Genomic DNA, 19,181 nt, shown 5'->3' on the forward strand with positions numbered 1-19,181 from the left:
TTCATGTTTGTTTAATTTGATAAACAAGTCGGACAAAGGGCAGCCTCCCCCTGCTATGCCCTTCGGTATAATAAATCAGCAATAAGTCACTGCAGTTGTAAAACTGAACGGCATTGACTGCTGCTATTCAATAACAGGTGCCCACAGTTTAGAGTCTATTAAAGATGACATTTCTGAAATGGTCAGTCAGTGTTTACTGGTGAGTCAAAACCAGCTACCATATCGAGGTTGCGGTCGCAGCAGGACGCTCCAAAACTTCAAAGTTAGTTTTGATATGCCACAAGGTCGGTTTAGATAAATGGGAGACAATGGGGTTACGCAATGTTTGGTTAATTCCTAATCTTTATAAAGGTTGTGATGCAAGGCTGGGAATAAACAGTGTCAGAGAGAGGTCACTCTGATTGGCTGATCAGCTTGGTGAACCAGTGCACAGGACGACAAATGAAAGTGGCGAGTAACCAAAGCAATCTTTACTTCTTATGTTGTAATTCTTATCGCATGATCACCTAAAATGCGTGCTAAATGGTTTGCAACTCTTTCTAGACTACTGCCAGATAGTGGAAATGAGCTATTTCCTTTCCTTTTTTGCATGTGGAGAAAGTATGCGCCTGCAGGCTGCAGCCTTTGCGTTGTGGTACCGACATAGGCTTTTGATGATACGTATTTCTTTGATGCCAGTTTGGTGAGTTCAGCTGTAAGGCACTGTGCTCCACGCCGAGGAGTTGTCAAAAAGGCACAACCGTACTAAACACCGGGACTGTCACTTTATGTACCCATTGAAAGCACTTTAGGTTCAGAAAGCTGTCAGCCCACTTCTATTTCAGTGGCATTTCACCGGTCTTTTACACCTGTGAAGTCCTGCTGTCAGTTTCAAACAGCATGACTGAGATTATACCAAAAAACAAGACGGGAAAATATATATTTGATTCAAGCCAGGGACCTGTGCTGCATGATCAAATTTAGTCGATTTTCTGTAGTTAAAAGAAGCATACAAAAAGGTTCAACGTTCAAATGTTAATGCGCTGCTATGCTTTATTTAAAGACTGTATTGCTGACTGTAACTGTGGTTAATTAAAATGGAAATGTTTGCATGCAACGTCTCAGTTCCGCCCTTCATCTGTATGTCACTGTCGGGGCAACAGGTCAACAGGGAGCAGCAGGGTGAGCAGGGAGGAGGAGGAGGAGGAAGCGGCACACATGTGCAAAAACAGACTGAAGCCAGAATCAATTTTCATCATCTCTGTGGCAGCTGCTGCCTGGCGAGGTGATGCGAACGAGGAGCGAACCAGATGAACCGCGTTGTTATGGAGCAAAGGATGAGCTATCGGCGGAGGATGCGGAGGATGCGGAGGAAGGTTCGGGTCCGCGTTTTTTTTGTGTCTGGGGGGCCGTTCCGGGGCAGGAACTTACCTCTGCAGATGGTGCCGTTGCCCACGTAGCCCGGCTTGCAGGTGCACAGGTGTCCCCGGATGGTGTTGGTGCAGATGGCGTTCTCATCACACAAATTCTGGCCAGTGGCGCACTCATCATGCTCTGTGGGTGAGAGAGAGGGGGGACTCCACAGTTAGTCAGAATAGCTGAGTGCATTTGTGTTGTATTGTGTGAAACACGGAGAGGTCATTTATTCCTGAGCTGTGAGACCATGGAAACTCCACAATGAGAGGACAGTCAACCAGCGAGCTGGATGAGAGTGTGAAGCCACCGATGAGCTTTTCTCCTTTCGGCAGCCAGTAACAGTTTCCAAACACCAGTTCTGCTTGGCATGCTCAAAATGGATTTGAAGTGGATTCCTTAAAGAGGGTGATTTCAAAACAACTGCACAAGCACTTTCTCCTTTTCTAGCCTATTTTTGCTCGAAAACCACTACCACGCCGCTAAGGCATAAGGAGCAACAGCTGATACATGGCAGGTGTGCAGACTGATGCTCAGTGTCAGCACTAATTAGGCTAATGATGCCGGCTTGGATTCGGGTGACAATGAGACAGAGCATCAAAGAATATATTTAACATTAATGTTCCCATGAAAATGACGTTTCTGACATTTATTTCCAGAGAGGTGACGTCTAATAATGGGAAAGTGTTGCTTAAAATGTTGCAATATCTCCGGCGCCCCAATATAATAACGGTAAATTTCCAAGTATGGACTCTAAGTTGCAACACATGAGGAAATTGAATGTTTATCAGGGGTTGCTTGTGTTTGTTTCCTTCAAGTTTCCACTGCCAGAAGAGATTACCGAGATAGAAAACAAAATAGCCCGATTATCTTGATCGCGTCAATAATCGCTGACGCCTTTGCTGAAAACCTGCTCACTACGATCAGCTCTTCATTCCAGCAGAGACCGCAGATTAATATTTATACCTCCGCTTATATCAAAAAGTGAAGGAAAAAGAATGTAAGCGCAGATACTGTGGGGAATGTAATTAAACCGAGGCTAGATTGTGTATGATAGATCTCTCTGGAGTTTCCTTTTTTCTTTTTTGTATAATAGATGACTACGACCTTTTCTATCCAGTAATTATTACCCACCAAAAACAATGTGACATTAGGAATATTAAAACAGTATAGTTTGCCTGATTAAAAATCTCCAGATTGCTGCGGAGAAGCTAACCGATTCCATCGGAATACTCTACAGCTGGTGACAGAAGGAAGGATGGCTCTCATGTCAACCCCTTGCAAGTGCAATCTTGGCACTTTGCTCCTTATCCTTGAATTTAAGGTTACATGCTCCTTAATGGACTGGGTAAATTCATGGATCTCCATGAAACTGAGACACTTTTATTATATAAAACTGTGCAAGGTCAGCAGTATGAAAATACGGCCAGTTTTCGTTGGGAAAGTGAAATGCTAACTTATGAATAATATGGTGTTATACCCTCATAGTGCTGTGTACTGTACAGTGTCAGGGTCAGTGTTTTATATTCTGCTGGGTACCATGAACTGCTCTCTTGACTTTTATATGTTTGCTGTTAGCTAGAGGCCAGAGGGAAAAAGAGGTGGGATTAGCACTACATGCAGCGCATGATTAACCACCGTTCCGAGACCTTGTGTAAAATAGCATCAGTGCTCTGACAGCGCAAGTGACGAATGTTCACATCTTGTGTAGTCACACGGCGAAAGTTTAGGTTTGCTTTCCATATGTTTGATAAACATACTGGACTTTACTCAGAATTTGATGCTTGGCTGAGTCAGCTGAAGACTCTGGAGAATGTTTCCGGACTATTCCACTAGAAATGTTTGTGTTTATACAAAACGCAGAAAGTCTGAACTTTGATTCACCTCAAATAGTAACAATTAAAAGTCCACAGAAACCACTACAGCAGTGCAATCCACTTCTCCACCGGTAGATATGCTCCAAATAAAGGAAATTTAAGCTTCCATTTTGCTTGCTTGACAGGCAGTCTGCCTTTTCCCAAGTATACTCATTGCTCAGAATTACAACTTCCGAAGCTGCACTTGTATTTGTTTTTGACCATGCTGAGCTCACTGCCGTGCAGCAGGAATAAAGGATTATGGATTTTTATGCGGCATTAAGTGTTTTGAGAAGTTTGCATGAATTTTACATGCATTTTATTTTTTGTCTTATTTAGTAAAACTGGGTCAATGTTGGAATCCAGGGTGGCTTCTGTGAATCTCCAGCTTCAGGACTCACAAACACCCAGAACGCACAACATGCAAAACTGACTCAATCACAAAATTGAAAAAAAAAAAAACCTGTAGAGGGCTATGGACATAACAGCTCACCTCTATGGCACTTTTTCTGTTCACAACCAAATGGAAGCTGGCATAATGTGTGGGAAGTTCCCACTATTTCCTCTTTTAACATGCAAAACCTGACTGTGCAGACATCCTGACCAACCACAGTGAGTCAGTCAGTAGTGCAGTAACAAGAACACGGTCCCTCGCTGGCTTCCCACCTGCAGACATAGCCAGGCGTGTTGGAACTTACAACTAAACTTGATGTAACCTTACAGGGAGTGCAATGTTGAACTGCAATGTTGGATGGGCACACTGCCCACTGCAAAAAGAAAACAACTAAAAAAGAAAAAAATAAAAACTTTTACCTAATAACATCAAAATGTTCAAGTGTTCCAGGAATCCATCAGGGTAACAGAGAGCCAAAATGTACTGTACCAGAAAACAGCCTTTTTCTTTTAGCACAGCTTTTTTTGGATATGCAGTATTACAACACCTTGCACGAATATGTTGTATACTTCAATGTCTTCATCTGCTGCTGAGATGATGGACTGGGCAGACATGTTAAATACATTTCTGCTATTTTGAATATCTGTGATTGAGACATGCCATTTATAGTAAATTAGAGAGATTTCTATCAGCACTCTTAGAACAACCATTCAGAAGTGCATCAGATTGCCACAGGTCCTAATGAGGTAGTTGAAGCGGCTGACCTGGAGCCACCCCACCTCGATCTCCCTTGTTCATGAATATGGAAATAACTGATTTTGGTTTGTTGATTGAAGTCTTACTGCTGAGCTTGTTAAAGTTATTCATTCCTATCCCAGCTGTCATTGGGTAAGAGGCGGAGTACACCCACCGGACAGGTCAGCAGTCTATCGCAGGGCTAACACAGAGAGACAGCTGACCACACTCACACCTACGGCCAATTGAGAATCACCAGTTAACCTAACAACATGTCTTTGGACAGTGGGAGGAAGCCGGAGCACCCCGGGCCGGGAGAACATGCAAACTCCATGTTGCCCGATGCTTTCGAACCCAGAACCTTCTTGCTGTGAGGCATCAGTGCCAACCACCACGCCACTGTGCCGTCCTAAAGTGATTCAGCTGAAGTTAATGCATCTTCAATTAGAATTTGATAGGTTTCCAGATGATTATAAACAATAAATTAAAGAGCGGCGTTTTGATGATGCTGTGATGGGAGATTTAAAACGCAGCAGCACTGCTAAAATATCTTTTCAAACTCTGAGCTGTGGCTTTCAGCGCCAGTCAGGACCTGGCCTCAGGCTGCACGCACTCACAAGATACACGCTCGCACAAACACACTCCTCATTAATATGCAAAAGCTTTGGTAGGAGTCATGACTAATACATTCCCCTTAATTAATGAGCGGTTCTCATGACGCCCTGAAGCAACACGGAGAAATCATTTCGCTTTTCTCTTCCCAAGGATTTCCTCCCCACATTGAACTATAAAGCGGAGGTGAATGTTAACAGTGCTGGTGGGATGAGCAAGAGTTTACATGAAGGCATATGAAAAGTAGGCTACTTTAATGGCAGTTAACGGTGTTTTAGAGGAAGAGTTAGATGATTAAATACTTGGCGTGCTAATGGCTGTGAGCCACCAGAATGGAAAGCAAAAACAATCAAAACACTGATGGACGCAGCTGCTTATTAACGCCATTTAATGTCTGCTGGCCAATTTGAAATTATAGAGCAGTATACAGCACGCATGTGAGTATAAGTGGAAAAGCAGCATAGGCAATAAATCCCAAAACACACTTAAGGGCACTACTTTTGTGCAAGTGCAATGACTAGATCAAGCAGCGCTCTGATTTTATTTATTTTTTTCTGAGCTTAAAATTGACATTGGCATATCTGTGCAGCAGCAGTGTGTGCACTAGCTGGAGGAGAGGCAAATCAAAAAGAGAGATAATAAAGTTTTTTTAATAAAAGACTTTCTAGCCGGCACCAAAATTATTGTTGTTTATTGAGAGCGGGGATGTTACTAAGTCGGTCTGCACTGATCTATAAATAAATATGAGTGATGCTTACTAAATGACGCGTAAAATCCCTGCAGCCATCTGAAAGCTGCAGGATATGTTGATAAATCCACGTTCTCTGATTCAGGAAGTGCTGCACCAGAACACCATGGCATCGCGTATGACCATCCGCTGTGTATTTAACAAAACCAGACAATAGAATAAAAAGAATTATAATGACGTAGTGCACCTAATGATATATGTCCATGATTATTATGTTTCTTTGTCGTAATTTAGCAATCTGATTTCCCCACTTCTTTCATTACTTTAATTGTATTTGAAAATATACATTTCAGTTGTTAATTACAACATTGTCTGATTCACATTCACTGTCACCGAGCCTTTCTACAGTTGGTGCTGCTGCGAATCAAAATAGCATGTGTGCTTCTTAAAGCCCACGCAGTCTGTACTCCAAAGATCTAATACTTTGCACTTGTCATTGCATCTGTCAAATTAAAACAGGGCTCTCGCTTCTCAGCTTTATTTGTTTGTATGTTTTTTTCTCACATGAACGAAGGGTGACATCTGTCCAAGAGTAGAAACTGTCAAATATATACTTCTAGTGCCGATTCCAGGGAGTCACACATGCAACACTGATAGGTGCAAACAACACTTACGCATGTCTATACAAGAGTCGCACCCTGTCTCTGCCAGAGTCGTTTCAGTCATGTCTTTCGGTCTTGCATCTAGCAGTTGCCTGAGTAAATGCAGATGTTTTAAAGTTAATCAGTACAGATGTGTACCCCATCCTCTTAACAGCCTGGGATTCAAATATAGTTTACGTAGATATGCCTGTGTCCGGAAGCATGACTTTTTTTTTTTCGTCACTCATGCACAAATCTATCCTTGGACTGAAGAAGGAGAGGGCAGGCACACTTTATCTTTATAGATCTGTCTAGTATAGCTCCTTAGATTTTTGTGCTACTGAATGGTAAAAAGTGTTTTATAGGTTAGGGACAAACCTGACTAATAAATAAATTCCTATTAGAAGAATTCTAATAAAATTAATTTGTCAAACAGCTATTCAGTGTTCTTGACAAAGCCATTGAAAAGGGTAAGTTTTAGGGTTACTACAAGATAGCAGCACTTTGGAATTGCAACAAATCCTTGTCCGCTCAACAAATGAAGGTTCGTGTCAGAGGACCGTCATAATACATAACATGCGCTCAAGTGGACACTCAAGTAGACCATGTTGAGCTCTACAATAAGTATGAAAACTGAAATCAATCAATATGTTATGAGCATTCAGGCGCATTATTCTTCATTACACTATTATTATTTGGTCGGCTAAAGTGCTCCAAGTCTGTTATATGGGTTAATTCTTTTACGGCGGACTGATTGTTATTTCGAGCAGTTCAAGTGTTTTCTATAATAGCGCTTAATTCAGCTTTGACAAGCCATTTCATGTGTTTCTATACAAATGCTTTTCACTCAACAGCCACTGAATAATACAGGGACTACATTTAATACATGTATTCACTAGCTTCAAAAAACAGCTGTGAAAGCAGTTGTTCTGTAGCTGTTCTGAAAAATATATATATATATATATTAATTACAGCTCCAGATAATGATTTATGGAATATATTAACCAGCAGTGGTTGAGAAGATCTACTGTACCAGTGGGAGTGTCCAAGAGGGGATTGTATTTTTCCCACTATTCCGATAATAAATGATAGTGTCACTGGGAAGTTATTACATTGCCAGTTGTTACCTCGGTGGGTCTCCAGGAGATATCAACAGCCTAATATGAGCATGCTGGTCGTCTCGTGTCATATTTGGTCTAATTAGTGATGATTATAGAGTGATGTGGTGTCAGACGTGGACATGTTGAGGTGACCCCCCCCCCCCCAATGCACTGGGCTAATGATGCATAATGACCGATCATTAGAACCACGGACAGCGGCCGTCACACTCAGCGTGGCTTCCACGACGTCAACCTATTTCCTTGGTTGGTTCATTCATTCACGGTTCTAAATAAGTGGATGGATGAGAAGTAAATTGAGATTCGGAGGATGCATGAATCATCATCACCAACAGGTGATATTATATAACATGATATAACAACAACTAACTCACTATTATTAGAGCAATGTTGTTGAAAAATCTGTACACAAGCAGAAACTCTAGATTCACCCCAACCATAATGCAACTTCAGTCAAGGTTATTAATGACTTACTCCTGTGGCGTCCCACAGGGTTCAAGTTTGGGTCCATTATTGTTTAATTTGTACTTGTTACCTTTATGCCAGATTATTAAAAAACAAATAAAAAAACACTGTGTTTTAAAATAATTATTCTGAAGACACACAGTTATACTGTATATTCCACTGTCCACTGGGGATTTTTTTAAAGATGGTTGACTGAAAAACTATTCGACTCGACTGCTGCAACATACTGCTCATCCATAAAGCATCTTGTTTGTCTGCAACTCCAGAATGCAGCAGAGTTTTAATCAGAAAAATAAAATAAATATACATCAAAAAACTCCTGTGCTGAGGTTGTTGACTTAATAGCTTGCTGCATCTTCTCATTAGCTTTGGATGTAATCGTGCATTTGTAACATTTGTGTTCAACTTCCTGGACTGCTGTTCTCAGAGTAATTTGTCCAGGATAAGACGGGCAGCTAAATGCCTCAGATGTCTGCCCAAATGTAAATATATTACATCAATTGTGTTACTTAACTAACTCTGACCCAGTGTGAAATTAAATGTGATCTGAGATGAAGTGTGGCGGACATAATAACTAATAACAACTAATCACTTATGACATTTTGTAGAGTGCATTAAAATATGTTTGAGCGCATGTGTCACATGAGATAATGATTTAAAAAAAAAAAGAAAAGACATGTCTGGGTAATTAGTGTAAAACAACCAAATTGTCTTTATTCACATCTCACTAAAGCTATTACTGGAGCCTATGATTAGACACAGCAGGGATTTTGGTCTTTCTGTTTGGAAACCTCACCCACTCAAAATATTGCTGCATCGCTGAGTGATTTGCTGGCAAGTGTACTGGACCCTGTTATCATATCAGTTACTTTACAGACAGACATAATAATAGGTCTCTGAATCGGTCTGAACTAAAAACAGCAAAACAAACATAAAAAGAGCACAGACTTCTTTCTGCCTCTATAAATTAATTCAGTTCAGTTTGATTTTATTTGTGTAGCATCAGTAACAATACAAATTGTCTCAAGACGCTTTACAAAATCTGGTCTGAAACCTGGCCTGGAAGCCCCAGAGCAAGCCTGAAGGCGACGGTTACAAGGAAAAACTCCCTTTTAACAGGAAGAAGCTTTGAGCAGAACCCACCTCATTTAGAGGGCCCCATCTGCCTAAGGCCGGCCAGGTAGAGACAGAAAAGAGAGAGGAGAGAGAGGATAGGAGGAATGAGATAAATATACATCTGCCATAGATACATACATCTGACTACAAGCGTACATGTAGAAGCTGATGATGATACAAATTCAAGATATGGCGGATGATGTTACGTGACAGCTTGAGAATATAAGAGGTATCGTAGGCAAGTTGGAGAATTGTTCATTCAGGTAGGAGTGGATAACTACAGGAGGCCATGAAGACTGGGCAGGTTGATAGACACATTATCTAATCTGTTTTGAAGGTCTTATTTGAAAATGATCATTTTGTGTCAAATTTGCTATGCTGATCTCTCAGAATCATTATTTATACTTCTATAATTATGTTTTAACAAAAAAAAAAAAAGCATGCACAACAAATCTAACTTCTTCTATGATAGTGATGTTAATGCCCATTGGTTTTAGACTGTCAGCCAAAACAACTATAATAATATATCAACTCAGGCTTTGGGGAACTGTGATTTTTGTGTGCAAAACCAACAAATCAAATTTGATCATATTTATTTGATTTATTTAGGAATTTGTTCTCTGCATTTAATCCATTCAACTGAGTGCACTTGGAGCAGCAGGCAGTCATGCAAGGCGCCCAGGGGAGCAGTTTACGGGATTTTTAGCTGCTTGCTTAAGGCAACTCAGACACAGAGGGCATCAAATGGGTCACAGTTCGTGATCAACTAAGAACTGAAGCCTTACAAGGCAAGGCAAGTTTATTTGTATAGCACAATTCGTACACGAGGCAATTCAAAGTGCTTTACAGAAGCAGAAGATATAAAAGCAGATTTAAAAGCATAGAACATAGAATATAGAAAACACAAAAGGAAATAAAAACAAATTATTTTAAATAAAATAATTATAGTAATTGGAATCATAAAAGACTGATTTAAAATCAATAAAATAATAAAATGTGTCTAAGAAAAAGCTGCAGCAAATAACAATGTTTTCAAGCCTGATTTAAATGAATGAACAGTTGGTGCGGACCTCAGGTGTGCAGGGAGTGTGTTCCACAGGTGAGGAGCAGAATAACTGAAAGCTGCTTCACCTTGTTTGGTTCTAATTTTGGGAACACACAATAGACCTGTCCCTGACGACCTAAGGGGTCTGGATGCTTCATATGGAATTAGTAAGTCAACAATATATCTTGGTGCCAGACCATTTAGTGCTTTGTAGACCAGCAGTAAGATTTTAAACTCTATCCTTTGGCTCACAGGAAGCCAGTGCAGTGATCTGAGCACTGGTGTGATATGATCCATTTTCCTAGTGTTTGTTAGCACTCTTGCAGCAGCGTTCTGGATCAGCTGTAGTTGTCTAATGGATTTTTTGTGCAGACCAGTAAAGACACCATTGCAATAGTCCAATCTACTGAAAATAAATGCATGAACAAGTTTTTCCATATCTTCTTTGGACAAAAATCCCTTAATTCTGGCTATGTTTTTCAGGTGGTAATACGCTGATCTGGTAATGAGCTTTAGATGGTCATTAAAATTCAAGTCAGAGTCAATAATTACACCAAGATTTCTGGCTTTATCAGTTGATGTCAATGACATGGAGTTAAGGTGAGCCCTGATCTTTGATCTTTCACTTTTGGGGCCAAAGACAATCACTTCAGTCTTATCTGCATTAAGCTTGAGAAAATTTTGGCACATCCACTCATTGATTTGATGAATGCACTTGCTCAGTGAAAGTAAGGGACCGTAATCATCTGACGACATCGAGATATAAAGTTGTGTGTCATCTGCATACGTATGATAAGAAATATTATGGTCCTCCATAATCTGGGCAAGGGGCAGCATGTAGATATTGAAGAGAAGTGGTCCAAGAATGGAACCTTGCGGCACCCCACACATAATCTTTTTTCGTTCAGACACATGTTCACCAATTGACACAAAGTATTCCCTATCTTGTAGATATGACTTGAACCAGTGTAGTACAGTGCCAGTTAGTCCCACCCACTTCTCTAGTCTGTCAAGCAGTATATCATGATCAACTGTATCAAAGGCAGCACTAAGATCTAATAATACCAAGACTGAAGTCATAGAAGCATCATTATTGAGATGTATGTCATTTAGAACTTTGATAAGTACAGTCTCAGTGCTGTGGTGTGGACGAAAACCAGACTGAAATGCATTAAAGAGATTGTTCTGCGTCATGAAAGCATGAGTTTGCTGAAAAACAATCTTTTCAATGATTTTTCCTAGAAAGGGAAGATTTGATATTGGCCTGTAGTTACTTATTACTGAAGCATCCAGATTAAACTTTTTTAGGAGAGGTTTTATTACTGCAGTTTTCAGTGCTTGAGGAAACTGACCGGACTGAATAGAGTTATTTATTATCTGCAATACATCTGAAGCTATACTATTAAAAACATTTTTAAAAAAGTTTGTTGGCAGAATATCAAGGCAGCATGTTGTGGATTTTAGCTGCGATACAGCTTCCGTCAGAGCTCTGTGATCTAGAAGGTCAAAATGTGCCAGATTAACTGGAGAAAAAGAAGGCACAAGAGGAGTTACAATTTTGCCTGAGCTGGAGCTGCAAACTGTTTGTCTTATCCTTGAAATTTTATCTGTGAAAAAGGCTGCGAAGTCATTACATGTATATTCTGCACCTTGGAAATTGTAAAGATGGGGACGGGAGGTGGTGTGGCAGTGATGTGAGAGAACTGGTCCTTCTCGATGCCAAGGACGAGATAGCAAGACAGCTTCAGGACGTAACGGTGTGAAAATGCCGTCCCGTCTTGTCCTGACATGTTTGAGCAAAGTCAATGCGGAACTGTTTCATAAAAGACCTGTAATTGATCGGGAAAACAAACAAAAAAAAGCCATCAAGTCTATACTGGTTCTCAAAACCCAAGAATAGTTGGACATGTCAGATAATGATTGTAGCATAAGGTATTGTGGTATCTGTGTGTCCTGTTCAGAGTGAAAATTGATAAAACTGCTCTTTGGACTTTGTAGTATTGGGGCAGTGGTTTATTTTTGTGGATAAACAAACACATTTAATTACAGTAATTGATGCAATATAATTTAACACATGTAATCCAGATGTGGACTTTGTCATTTCTGTATCCTTGTGTACAGTATAATAATAAAAGTTGCATCTCTATCACACTGATTGTCGCTTTTCCCGAGTCTCTACACAAGCAATTGTCATTTTATACACCTTTTTTTTTTTTTGTCTTTTGATTTTCTTTTACTTTCTCTTATTGCATATATTATACTCACTGACTTCATGTGTAATAAGAATCCGTGAGTAAAACCAACACCTCATGACTCACTTTTACGTCGCATTATAAATTCCTAAAACATGCCCTCATCTCCTAAGCACCTACCGTCGACTCGTTCAATAATGTCAAGCGGAACACTTTCGTAATGCAGAATTTAATGATCAGTGACAAAGCCATAAAAAAGAACAGAGCACGGCAGAAATTTCAAGTTTTTTTTTCCTGCTCCAATGCAAAGTCGTCATGCTCACTTTCTGCCTCAGCCTCGCTGCTCACCTTGACACGCCGTGAACTCAGAAGAGAGATCTGTCCCGTGCCACCGGGGGAGAAAATATTGACTTCCTGTCATAGTATTTAGCCTGAAGGACATGGATTTCCATAAAATTAGTTGGAGAAAATTTCTTATTTCCCTGCAGTAATCTGCTTGGAGTTCAATAGGCAGTTTTCTTGTGACCCGCTGGTCAATCAATTCCACCTTCCTACGGCTGCTTCTCATTAGCACCGAGTCCAAGTCATGTGTATTTTAGAAATAAGAGGATTCCATTAAGACAAAACAGGGCTTAAATGACTTCTTGCATAGGACAGAAAAAGGGACCTTTAAATAATCAGTTGACCTTTTAAGAGTGCTTCTTTAGCTGTCCATCTACACGAGCAATCTACCTCACTTGCAAGTCCTGTCTTACTTTTATGGGAGATATGTTAAATATTCCAAAAGTAACTAGATGCAAATTACATACATATTTTAAAGAGTGTTCCTTTAAGAATAAATACACCAGAAACTTTGACTTCAACACCAGGGACCAGGGTTTGCCTAAATGCACCTTTAAGTCAACATCTGACATTGACATTTTTTTTGGCCTCCTGGGGGTATAAAGAAAAAGCAGTAAAAACAACAATGACATAATTTGACGCATAATCGTTTTTCAAGTATTGAACATCATTAGCATTTTGCAGCCTCCTTTCTATGCATGCAATGACTGCAATGCATTCACTCTTCTCTTTAGTCCTAGTCTGGCTACACCACACATAGGTGTCTTTCAACAGATACAAAAAAAACATACTTTCCCACATAATGGGGTAAGTGCCACAACCAATCAGAGCCAATTAAATGTTGTTGCTTTTATTCTTCGGTTCAACATCACATTGAGTCTGCCCCAAACGATTTGATTGACCCAGGAGATCTTTGCCGGAGCATTATCGATTCCCAACGATGGAGCAACTACGGAGCGACTTAACCTGACAAAAAAGAATGTGTGGGTGGGGGAAGTTCAGAGTGGCTTCCGGGCTATCAGATGTTCACAAGTGATGGGACTGTATTTTTGGGGATTGGAGTCTTGATTGTACAAACTTCACTATTTCTTTTGGTTTTTTTTAAAGATAATTTTACTTGTTACATGAAGCTTAGGTGAATGTTCAAAAAGGAAGATATGTTCTCATGTTCTATCTTCAGATCAAATCCCCTCAAATCAGTCCCACATTCTTGTTTTTAAAAGTGATAAAATCCTAAAATTCTCTCTTTCGGATCGTCTGTCACGCAGCCCCCTCTCCTCCCCATCGCCACCTCATCCTGGTTGTCCAGGGCGTCTCAACTGAAGTCTCCATCAGACTATCTGCTCCACCACCACCAGTGTCCCCGCCTACTACCTTCATCCATGATGTCACTTCTCATCCAAGAATACGTAACCCAACGTTCTCTTTTTACTTCAATTAATTTTACTCTGTATATTCAATGATCTATTGAAATGGTTAGATTATACATTTTAAATGAGTACAAGTGCCAGGGAAGTAGAAGGTCAGAAGATAAATCAGCACAGCCGCTGAGTGTGTTACAGTCACATGTTATCATTTACGTGAATCATTAAAGACCTGGCTCTTTCAAACACGAGTGCCTCTCATTATGCCACGAATATGTGTGTTTACATCATGAATCGCGGGTGCTTCTTCAGTGGCATTAGTGTTCGGTTTGCTTTACAGAGTCCTGGCCGCTTTGTTCATATCCTCTCTCTACTGCAGCAGCAGCAGCAGCATTATTCATTTAATACCTAATGAAATACACAGCTCAAGGCAATAAAGATGCTTAGGCAGCACATTCACATTAATGAAAGCATGTTCTATTAATGTGCTCTGTCAGTAAACATCCATCCCGTGCACAGCTACTGAGAATTATTATTCCACACATCTCTCGCGGTATTCAGCCAAGGGAACGGGATGACAAGGCAGCATTGAAGAAAAGATGAAGCTTACAGAATAGTATGAAGCCAGACATCACTTTGGATGGTTGTAGAGTCTGGCGAGGAGCAGGAAGAGACTCTCCTTACATAAAACCTTTATGGCGAGGCTAAATATAAGCACCAGCTTCTCAGAGGAAATTACAAATGAATGAAAGTGAGGACTAAGGAAAACTTATCCGACTCTTTCCTTCCCTTCCCAAACTGTGTTTGATGGGCCTATTAAATTGCCTAGTGCCGAGCCAGTTAACAGCATGACCTCTATTTTTCAACAGTCAATGTATACAGGGAGGGTTGCCAAGGTTTCCAGGCTCGTCACACCTGAGCTCCACAATCATTACATGTATAATTGGAATTGGATTTGATTAAATTTTCATTAAACATGTAATGCATCTTGAGGGGGATGCACGTCTTCCAGTGCTGGAATTTAGAAGAGTATACGCAGCGACTGATGCATGAAATTAATGGCGGCGTCTATTGGTCAGCCATACGGTGACACACGAGCATATTATCTATGAACAGCAGGCTGGTGAGGCAAAAAATATATTGATCAGCAGAGTGCAGAGGAGGGTAGAAGAGGGAGGGGAAAAGGCAACAGCATGTGATGTGGCTGCAGTCCGAGTAAAGGATTAGTTGAGTGAAACACAAACACGGGAAAACACTTAAATCTGCTCCGCGCAGTCAATAGAGTTAAATACCACCATTTGTACCTGTCAGCTAAAGGAACAATAAAGGAGCAACAGGCAGGCAGACTAATGAAATTGATTAGAGCTTGAATTGTGCGATCCTTAAATCAACTGATATTTTAAATTTGGAATGCACTAATTTATTTGTGCCACTATTAAACAGTCTATCGTTGGTCAGAGTTTGAGAAGTTTTCTGTCAAGTTTGAGTTTGTATTTCTTCAACCCAACTGAAATCACTCTGCTTAGAGATTCTGACTTGACTGTTTACACTAAATAAAATGATCTGATAAGATGTACATGTTCCAAAACATAAATCCTAATAGAACTTTTTACATGTGTGCAGAGTGGTTCGGAAAAAGTGGTTTCATGAGGCGTTTTTTTTTTTTTTCGTATTATGATGTTATTCTTATTATTTGCAGAATATTTGTGTCCATCTCAACGAAACAAGTGACACAGCTAATTTTTCTCAAATCTCCCACAAACCAGAGGGTTAGCGGTTCGATCTCTGGTACATAAACCACACTGCAAGGTGTCCTCCCCTGTTCATGGGACTGGTGCGTGAATAAACGGATGTGTCATTGTGATGGTAAAGTGCTTTCCGTAGTATCAGCAGAAATTAAAACTCTATAAAAATGAAGATTTATGGAAATTTAAGAAATCTGCTCAACCGTTTATTTTTTTTTGCAGCAGACAGTCTGGGGCTTGGCTTTATTCAGCGATGGACAGAACAACAACATAGTCGCACACATCATCGAAGCACTGTGGAATTGAATTTGATTACAACAATACGGCTCTGATTGGTTGTAGGACAATTCAGTGGTGTGCAAAGGTATTCTTTCTGTAATGGTTGGCACACGCCTCATGATTAAATCCAAAGGGCGTGTTACGGCAGGCTGCATCAACGCGTAAAGAGATCCTACATCTGTATAAACAATCAGTCAATACCAATATGTCTGTGATAACATCGGCCAATTACATCAACCTAACCATAAAATTGTAGCAGCATTCCCCTGTCTTGAGTCAATCAACACAGCGTGCAAAGCTACAGCTTCTAATAGAAGAGGCACTCATTTTAGAGGAGCAGCATTACGCTTTATTTCCTGAGCGGAGGCTGCTGCTGAAGTATATTTACAGTCAAGGGGAAGGAAGAACCTAACGCTTGCCATTCCAGCAGTTCACTTTGTTCTGCAAGCCTTATCAGCACCTGCTTAGAACAGAAAACAAGTCTTCCAACACAGAGATCACAAGATAAGTGTACAGTGGGAGTCAAAGAGACACTTATATTACAACCTGTGGCACACAACTATTATACAGCAACACATGGTGTCAGAGATCACGGGGAAAGTGCTTGGACTCGGCTTGGCACATGTTCTCGATAAAAACATGTGCCAATGTGCATTCACTCATTCCGTTTCTCAAAACTCACACTCTTTTTGGAGTGGAGTTTTCAAGTGCATGCACTCCACGTTTGAACAGTCAAATCTTTTAGAAAGACTGGTTTTGCTGATAAATCTGAGCTATTTAATCTCACAGATTACAGTACAGCGCCATAACCAGGGCCTGCAGGGGTCAAAATCACATAAGAGCAGTTTACCAACCACTCAATCCTGAAAGGGTGTTGACGCATTAAAGGATACTTAACACTTGCGGTCCTTCCTGGAACATTGCGTCCCCTTATGTGAAATCTAAATGCACCCTTTGCAGTAAAATTAGTTTCTCATGCAGCACAGGGGAAGCTCGGTGGAAGGACGTTTTATGTAAAAATAGCTGCCTGCCAAATGAAAGAACACTAAGAAAGTTGTGAGGTTTTAAGATCTTTTATTTGGACAATTTATTGGATTCATAGCTGTCATATAACAAAGCCTATAAATACCTCAACAACTCTAACCTTAACAAAATTAATTAAAGTTAATCCACACTTTAAATCTACACTACACTACTCTACTCTCGTAGTACAGCCTTTTTAAACAAGTACATATATATCAGCCAATTTATATATCTATAAATATATATGATGGAGAAACATGTAAGGCAGAAATTGAGAGTACAGATAAAATGATTAATTCGATAAGTTGAGTTGTAACTTTAGGGTATTTCTAGGTTGTTGATTTGTTTGACTGCAAATAACATGCTTCTGCTCACCTACGCCACTATAAAAAGGAATATAATCACAAACAGAGATGGACAGTGAAAGACACCAAAGGTCATTTTCTGATAGCCTTTAAAGTGATAAATCTCATCAAAGGACAACAATGGGCTGATTTAATGTGTATTAATTGCATTTTGTGGTAAGATGCTAGATATTTATTAACTTAAAATGCCACACTCCAACCTCAGGGTGGCCTTGTCTTTCTCTTTTGTCCATAGGTGGTTAATCAAGCCAAGATCATATTCCAAACCACATGGACGAATTGATAGGCGATCACTGAGAAGTGCAGTGTGTAGTACCGACGAATTTCACATTCTGTGTACATAATCAGTTTCACATAAAATGTGAAATATTTCGGTAGCATTTACTTTTTATAAGAAGGTGTTCGTCCCCCGTTTTCCCAGATGCTGCTTGCCTGCTTCCATAGAGGTGAAATCAAGTAGAACCACAATTACCAGAGCCTCCTATTGTTTACAGGGCGTTGTCTTCACAACGGACAGGCCCCTGCGCCAGGCAGGAGAGAGATGAGGCTGCCTGTGTCCAAAGCAAAAGGCGGCGCATGTTGTGTAAAAGTGCTCTCGCTCCAAGAAATGAGCTGCTCACATAGCAATATTGAGAGCGTGGTGCCTAGAGTGATATAAGTTTGTGGGGGGCTGCAGTTAAGAGCCGCGTGATGTCCATGGAGATGCACATATATAGTAGTGCACGCTGGCCTGCGGCAAAATGACAGGTACAAACACATCACTGCCTTTAGCGGCTGTCAAACACATTATTTATTTTTTTTTTTTCATCTCAGTTTTGCTTTATTGTCACAATTCAGGCAGGCAAACATTAAACCTTTAATTTTGCTGTATATTCTGATACGGGAGATTGGAGATTAAGACTACATACAGCTACGGTGTCTGCCCAGACCCTACACAGACTATAACGCCGTAGCCCAATGTACACCTCCTCAGAAATGTAACTACATGTCACAGAGCTGTGATTGGTCCACTTGGTAGCAGCGCGTTTCCGCTTTAGCATTTCCGGATGCTTCTCCATGTCCACAATTTTCGAATAGCTGTTGTTTTAGATTAATAAAGATGGAACACATCGAGGAAAGGTTAACTCAGGAGGTTTGGAGAGACAAACACTTGTATGACTCGTCTTCAGCAAAATGTCAGTTGCCATTTCTGAAAGTGAAGCAGGAAGTAGAAACAATAATGAACCCGACTGGCAAAAAAGACAGAGCGAGCCAGACTGACAAGTACACAAGTATAAATGGCTATAAATGGCTCCCACCAGCATATGCTACGTGCGTAGGTTACCCCGTCTACCTCCCGCAGAACTTTAAATAAGCCTTTAGTTTCCTTCTTTCCTTCCAATTCATTGCAACTATGCTTGTCATTTTTGACCGCTCACTGGTATGAGGACTTGACACAGTATCACATAGAAAAATGCCATCACTGCAAACCTCTGGTACTCCGAACATCAAAGCTAAGAGTCTATTTTTCAATCAAAGCTCTTACTGGACTCCCTGGTTTAACTTTATCCGCACTAATTGCTTGATGGAATGAGAAACCAGAGAAACCAGACACCGGTTTCAAATGTATCTGTGTGTGTCCTCCTTTATGCAGTGCCAGCAATATCATTACCAAAAACCTTTCCAGACCCAGACACAATGGAAAAATAAAAAACAAAACAAAACACAGATTTCAGCACAAAGCACCAATTACAGAAGCTAATGTGAAATCGTGTTAGCGTCGTGAAATATGTATAGTGGAGTCCCTTCCCTGTGCTGTGAATGCTAACA

The 19,181-nt window shown here is 40.4% G+C and overlaps 1 protein-coding gene across 1 annotated transcript in view; it reads right to left on the reverse strand.

Annotated features, from left to right (window-relative positions):
* LOC311486181 (protein kinase C-binding protein NELL1-like) overlaps window positions 1-19,181 on the reverse strand; it is a 235,340-nt gene that overhangs the window by 55,213 nt on the left and 160,946 nt on the right. Inside the window, exon 14 of the mRNA XM_084541953.1 lies at window positions 1,411-1,533. Within this exon, the coding sequence (XP_084398079.1) occupies window positions 1,411-1,533 (123 nt within the window). The remainder of the gene's footprint in view (window positions 1-1,410; window positions 1,534-19,181) is intronic.

The sequence above is a fragment of the Chelon labrosus genome, assembly GCF_963514085.1.
Source record: "Chelon labrosus genome assembly, chromosome: 3".
Lineage (NCBI taxonomy): Eukaryota > Metazoa > Chordata > Actinopteri > Mugiliformes > Mugilidae > Chelon > Chelon labrosus.